Consider the following 6944-nt stretch of genomic DNA (forward strand, 5'->3'; position numbering starts at 1 on the left):
GCATTCCTGTTCATATGCCAACAAACTGAAGCACCACAGTTTTTTTTTAAAAAAACACAGATACCAGACTGAATACAACTGGGCATTTGTGTTTCTCCTCTTCAGTCCCTGACTCCAAGGCCCAACTGCTGTTTGGAGGCAGTCCTCCTATTGCTGAAGATGCAAGCCCCAAATATTATAGATATCACTCAGATTTTCTGCTTAGTACTCTTTGCTGCTGCTGACATCAAGGGTGAGGGGAAGCAAACAAGAAAGAAGCTAAGGGGGAGAAAGTTGCTGGAATCCAGAGAGGGGGCTTCGTGTACCTCCAACCCTAAAACTGTGAGCCTGATATCAAAGTTTCTTTTAAAAAATTCCAGTGGATTTCAGCAAATTTAGCATTTATTAATATGCAAATCAAAAATACATCATTAAAAAAGGGTTCTGTAAAACATAAAAAAGATAGATGGGCTATAAATCAAGTAAATGATTTTTGTACAGTTGCCACAGTACTTCTGTGGGATCAGTAGCACAAGATTGGCCCTAATTGCTCTGCACCCCTCCTCCACCGATTATTTGCACAGATGTGTGGCCCCCATTGGCCTGTTTAAGAAATAGGTCTGTAAACCCATTACTAGAATTTGGCATGCACGGGCTACATTTTCCCATTGAGCAGAACAGAAACTGTATGCAGTTGCTTTTCTAAAAAATTACTTGACCAATAATGACCTTAAACAGTACATTTCCTGCGGAGAAATTGACAGCCCAAGACACAGCCAACTGCAATTAACTCCACCCAGTCATTAATTGCTGGGAAATGTTTGGCGCCAAGGATATTATCTGTAGTTCTGAGCCGGGAAAAACAAAGCAAATCCCCAAACATTTGGATGATGTTTTAGTAACTAAGTATACAGAACTAGCAAACATCTCTCATTATATGGGATGGTATGTGTATGGAGGGACGACTTGTAGAACACAAGGACCCTTGAATGGTGCAAAGTCTCTCTCCAGTGGCAATAGTGTCTCCAGTGCAATAGTGTCCCCGAAATTTGAACTTTATTTTCTCCTACAAGAGTCTATGGCAAGCATTCTGCTATATGGAAAAAGAAAATATGGGGACATCTTGGGATAAGTACTAAATCTGCTCCCTGTCCTTGGTGAACACAGCCATCCTGGATTCCGTCCTGGATTTTGTTTTTGTTTTGAACACAGTGGAATGTGCTGGAATGTTGGAGGATATCCTGGCAGACTTCTGAATTAAATAACCTGTTCTCTAATATGATTATTATAACCAATATGAAGTGGAAAATTAACTACAGTTCGTGATATTGTGTCTGTGAACTGTAAAATGAATATTATTCTCTGAACTGAATGTCTGGCTTAGAGTTCAAGCTGGTCAGAGGGAAAGGGTAGATTGAGGAATGATTCTGTAGATCAGTAATTGTTAGGTACCTGTACCCATCAGCAGAGCTGGACACAGATCTTGCCACCACTTTGTGCCCACTACCTGCATTATAGAGCTGTTAAATATGTGTGTTTGCCTAGTGAGGATTCCTTGGGTGAGGGACACAATTAGGGGTGTGCAAAAAAAGTTATTCTTGATTCAGGTTTATTGGACTCGAAAAATATCAGTATTCCTGAATATTCCCAAATACCAGTATTGTATTGGTATTTGGGTAAATATTCTGGAAACCCAAATTTATTTGGCTCCATTATACCCCAACCGACCGTTCCCATAGGGTATAATGGAGAATTTCACTCACCGAATGATGCCACTGCTGTGGCATGACTCGGTGAGTTCAGAAAGCATTTAAACTTTTAATGCATTCAGTTCACTCACCGAGTCATGCCGCTGACTCTGTGAGTGAACTGAACACATTTAAAGTTTAAATGTTTTCTGAACTCACTGAATCACATGGTGGTGGCGGCACACCTGGGCGAATGAACTGAACACATTTAAACTTTAAATGCCTTTTGAGTTCACTTGCTGAGTTGCCCTGTGGCGGTGGCATGACTCAGCAAGGAAGGCATCTGAAGAGACTGTGGTCTCCTTAAATGCCTTCTAGCTGTGCCTGAATAAAAGCCAAATAATAGTGGCTTTTATTAGAGCATGGCTATTTTGGCAGCTGAATCAGGTTGTCTAATCTGTATTCAGCTGAATAAATACCTGACAAATACTGATAGCTTATTTTTCGGGTATTTATTTGGCTCAGTATATACAGAGTGCACACCCCAAGACACAATCCCTGAAAATTTCATCTTAACAGACAAAGCAAAATCAAAAATGGAGTTTTCATTGCCACCAATTGAAATTAAATAAAAAACAAAGAGGTGTAATTATAATAAAGAAAAGAATAGAAGTTTTTAATAAGGTAAAGGTTCCCTTGCTCGAAAGCCAGTCGAATCCAACTCTAGGGTTGCAGTGCTCATCTCCATTTTAAAGCCAAAGAGCCAGCGCTATCCGAAGACATTTCCGTGGTCATGTAGCCGGCATGACTAAACACCAAGGCGCACGGAGCGCTGTTACCTTCCCACTGAAGTGGTCCCTATTTATCTACTTGCAATTTCTTGCTTTCGAACTGCTAGGTTGGCAGGAGCTGGAACTAGAGACAGGAGCTCACTCCATCATGCGGCACACTCGGGTCTCGAACTGCTGAACTATAGACATCCCTAATTTGGGAGGGGGGGTAGAAGAAGACGAGTATCTTTTCTGTAATGCTTTAACCTGTTTTTTTCTCTGGACTCTGAACTAGCATGTTTGTTACAATTATTTAATTGATCAGGGTTTGCAGTATTTTTTGTGCGGGGGTCATCCTTTTTTTACATTTGAAAGTTTGTAAGCAGTCTGTTTTCCTTAATAGAGATATGTGCTCCTTCAGATGAAAGTAAGGTTGCCTGCATGAAGCAGGAAACTGGTGCGAGACTAACTTGGGGGACGGCTTGCTGGTGACATGGTGATGTTAGTTCTGGTCATGGTGGAAATGAAATCATCTTGCCAGGATGCTGCTGATTCCCCCATTCCCATCCCCCATTTCCCCCCCGCTACCCAGCTGAGTGACAATGGGAAAGTCTGGCAGGGAGTGAGAGGTCTTCACCTGTAGCAGGAGACCTTGCAACCCTGGCTGAAAGTGACCCCCACAGACAGTGGGCACTGGAAGCAATAACAGTAGTTGGATGGCTTCCAATAGTGCTTATAGCAATTAGATTATAAATCTATATAAAATCTTGCAAAATATCTGCATAGTGATATACTGTATTGGCTATATAATACTTTGAAAAGTCTTAAAATGAGCATAACCAATGTCCTACTTGGAGTAAGTGTCAGGGTCCTTAGTCAGGTTACACAACACAGGGCTTCATGAGAAGATAACTGTTTATTGGTAAATCCAGTACTGAAGACATGTGTACAGCTTGTGTCAGGAATGGCTGACAATACTAGGGCCTCTGACTTATACTAGAATCAAACATTCCCACTGGTAAGCATAAGCCAATGGATACATTTTGCACGCACAAGTAAAGCAAGCAGGCAAAGCAAAAGCCGTTAGCTTTCCCAGCTGAATAATACTGCAGCTGGAACATCTATAAGATAACATACAGTTGGTGAGCCAGGGAGAGCTGAGACAGAAAACGGGAGGGTACCCCGCCACATTCCAGACCCATGACAGGGCTACCTGACAGTAAGCTAGTATATTGACCAGATCTACCTGCCATTTTTTGGGGGGGTTAGAAACCATAGTCTTGTTTCTTAGAAATCTGATACTGGTAGGCTTATGTATAAATTCTGTGATCCATGAGCCAATTCAATACATTCTGTTAAGGTCCTACTTGATGTTTTAGTAGCTTAGTAGAGTTCTTCCACTTCCACAAAACATTCCCAAGGTTGCTGTAAATTAATCTCTGAACAACATTATGTAATCAGTAAGTCAATGTGGTCAGAGAGGATATACCTTTTGACAACTGCGGAATGACTAGTTATTATGTTTGTTCTCCCAAAAACTGGCTGACTGAAGTATATCCTTCTTTGCTTGTTTAAACAAAATATAGTCGGTTAAAAAGAACAAAAAATTATCAGACATAATCTTTAAAACAGTTATTCAGATCTCTGTTTACACAGAAACAAGTATAAAGAAGCAACAGTTTTTTAAAATGGAAGTATGACTAGGTTTTGATACATATTCTATTTTTATATAGCATTGTTCATTTTTATTTTATGCATCCTAGGGTTGCCAACCCCCCCGGTTTGCAAGGGGTCCCCCGTTTTTTGGGGGGTTCTACCCGCCGCTGGCCAGATGGCCGGCGGGGGAAGCCCCACCTCCAACACCCACAGCCACCCATCTCTCTCCCTTTAAGTGTGTGGAACCCGTGTTTCCTCCCAAGCCTGATCTCCGCAAGCTTGCAGGGAAATGGGTTTGTGCTCTTAAAAGGGAAACGCGGCTGCTCTTAAAGGGGAAACTTCGGCTCCTGCATTTAAAAGGGAAACACCTGCTACTTTAAGTGCAGGGAACTGCTGTTTCTGGAGATCTGGCGCATGGACGGGTGGGGGCGGTGGCGGACATCCCCAACATGATGTCATCATGTCGGGGATGCCACGCCCCCTCCAGGAACGCCCCCAAATTCCCCCGCTGGGGTGGAAGATGGACTTGGCAACCCTAATGCATCCCAAAGTCCTTCCACTTTTTTCATAATGTCATAACGGCTTCAGCAAACCTATCAAATTCTGCCGTTGAAGGACAAAATATGGGTTTTCAACTCTGATTTATATATGTGTATTTTCTGCTGTTGAATTTTTCTCTCCCTATCCCAACTTTTCAGTTCCACCCACTATTTCTGGTGACAACGAAATGGTGACTGTTGTGGTTAATAATCCAGTGAGACTGGAATGTGAAGCTCGTGGAATCCCTGTTCCCATTCTGACATGGTTGAAAGATGGTAGCCCTGTTTCTAGTGTTTCAAATGGACTCCAGGTACTTTGATGCAAAGGTTAATGTTTGCATTGCACTGAACTATTTGAAGCAGTTTATCAAATGGAACCAATGTTGGGTGTCAGGTAAGATGTTGAACTGGTTCCCACAATGAGAGTGCCACAGATACCTTTTCTGTGAAAGCTGTTACAGCTTGTTTGCCATAGGACAGAATTCTTTTTCTGCCCTAAGCCTTCACTAGTTTCTCCAAAGTTATTGTTCCTCAGAAACCCATATTAAAGAGGGTTACCCTGTGGAACAAATGGGAATTTGATTCATGCTGTTGTTTTAGGATTAAGTGAAGATATGGCAGAGTTAGCAGACCAGCCATTCATGGATATGAGTTGTTTGGGGGGGATTGGTGTCACATTTCAGATGAGTAGATGCACAATAATACAACAGTAAAAGTCATTTAGAAATATATTAACAGATTATTGTGTAAATAAAAGCACGAAGCATGAGAAATGGGGCATTATGTTTTCTAATATGTGATTGTGCTTGTCAATTATTTTATCCAGGTCGTGCCACTTGTTAACAACTCTATTCCCTTTTTAGATTCTTTCTGGCGGCCGCATTCTGGCACTGACAAGTGCTCAGATCAGCGATACAGGAAGGTACACATGTGTTGCCGTAAATGCCGCAGGGGAGAAACAGAGGGATATTGATCTCAGAGTTCATGGTGAGAGTCCACTACAGCTTCCTAAATGTGAACAAGGAAAGCAGTATCAAAGACTTATGTTTGCATGGGTTAAGATAAATAGTGTATTTACAGTTGTATGCTAGTTTGATAATAATTTCCTGTCCACAGGAAATCTTAACTATAGATATTTTATCGAAGAATTATCAACTCCTTCTCCAAACTACAATTCCCAGGATTCTTTGTATTTGTGATGAAATCAATATGGTTAATTCCTTGTTTTATGCACAATTCCAGCTGCATTCCAAAGCAGAACAGACTGGTAAAGACACTGGGCCTCTTAAGATCAACTTGATTTGCAGAGCGGTTGACCTCAAACCTCTGTCAGTATGGGCAATTCATGCAGTAGGGCAGGCCTCTTAAACATAAGGTCCTGGGGGATTTATCAGGCCTTAAAGTCTTCCATTATGAGTTATGGCACTCCCACCACACTCTACACATTACTGAACCGTCCTCAGGCTACTGTGCATCTGGTTTACATAATGTATTCATATGCATGTGTTGACACTTGGCTTTTTGAAGCACAAGAATATTTTCCTCTGGGACCAGAGCACTAAAAGGCAAATATGTATATATGCACAACGTTTTTTACTGTCATGTTCACGCTAGATGTTTTTAAAGTAGGTGGCTTGTCAAGTCTGCAGGATTTTTTCCCCTGGGTTTGTTTTTTTTGGTTTATTCTGTCTAAATGAGCTCGTTTAATATTGCACTGAGCTAGAGTCTGCATTGTTAGCAGAAAAAATATGATTGTGGCTCTTGGGGATTTGCTGGGTGGGGGATTTGGCTGGACAACCCATTTGAGTTTGACAGGCCTGTGGTGTGGAGTTATGTTGTGTCTTGTCTGTTTCCTCTTGCCCACACAACACACCAACATAAGCTATCCCTAGAGCTATGCAGTACAGGTGTGAAGAAGTTTAATTCACTTTAACTGGTGAACCCAGAAGAGACATTTAAAGATTACACCCTCATGCACCTGCTTCTTGGCAACAACCACAGATGATGAGTAACATCTAAATGGGCCTTTAGTTTAGTCAGTACGCTGATGTTGGGCGGCCAGTCGGACTCCAGACCGGAAGACCTGGACTGGGCTTTGCAGGCTGTGGCTGGTTGGCTTAGGCTGAGTCAGCTGAAGCTGAAACCAACAAAGACAGAGGTCCTGTGTCTGAGTCGGGGCAGTTTGGGGGTAGGGATCCCACTCCCAACCTTTGGTGGGGCACCATTAGTGCCAACGCCGGAGGTTAGGAGTTTGGGAGTGCTCCTGGATCCCTCCTTAACAATGGAGGCCCAGGTAGCAGCCACTGCTAAGT

General features: G+C 42.3%; 1 protein-coding gene across 1 annotated transcript in view; it reads left to right on the forward strand.

The window, feature by feature from the left end:
* The window catches only part of HMCN1 (hemicentin 1), a 234521-nt gene that overhangs the window by 95228 nt on the left and 132349 nt on the right, over positions 1-6944 (forward strand). Inside the window, exons 30-31 of the mRNA XM_015415242.1 lie at positions 4792-4943; positions 5496-5619. Coding sequence (XP_015270728.1) covers positions 4792-4943; positions 5496-5619 — 276 coding nt within the window. The remainder of the gene's footprint in view (positions 1-4791; positions 4944-5495; positions 5620-6944) is intronic.

The sequence above is a fragment of the Gekko japonicus genome, unplaced genomic scaffold (assembly GCF_001447785.1).
Source record: "Gekko japonicus isolate JY-2015 unplaced genomic scaffold, Gekko_japonicus_V1.1 scaffold269, whole genome shotgun sequence".
Taxonomy (NCBI): Eukaryota; Metazoa; Chordata; class Lepidosauria; order Squamata; family Gekkonidae; genus Gekko; species Gekko japonicus.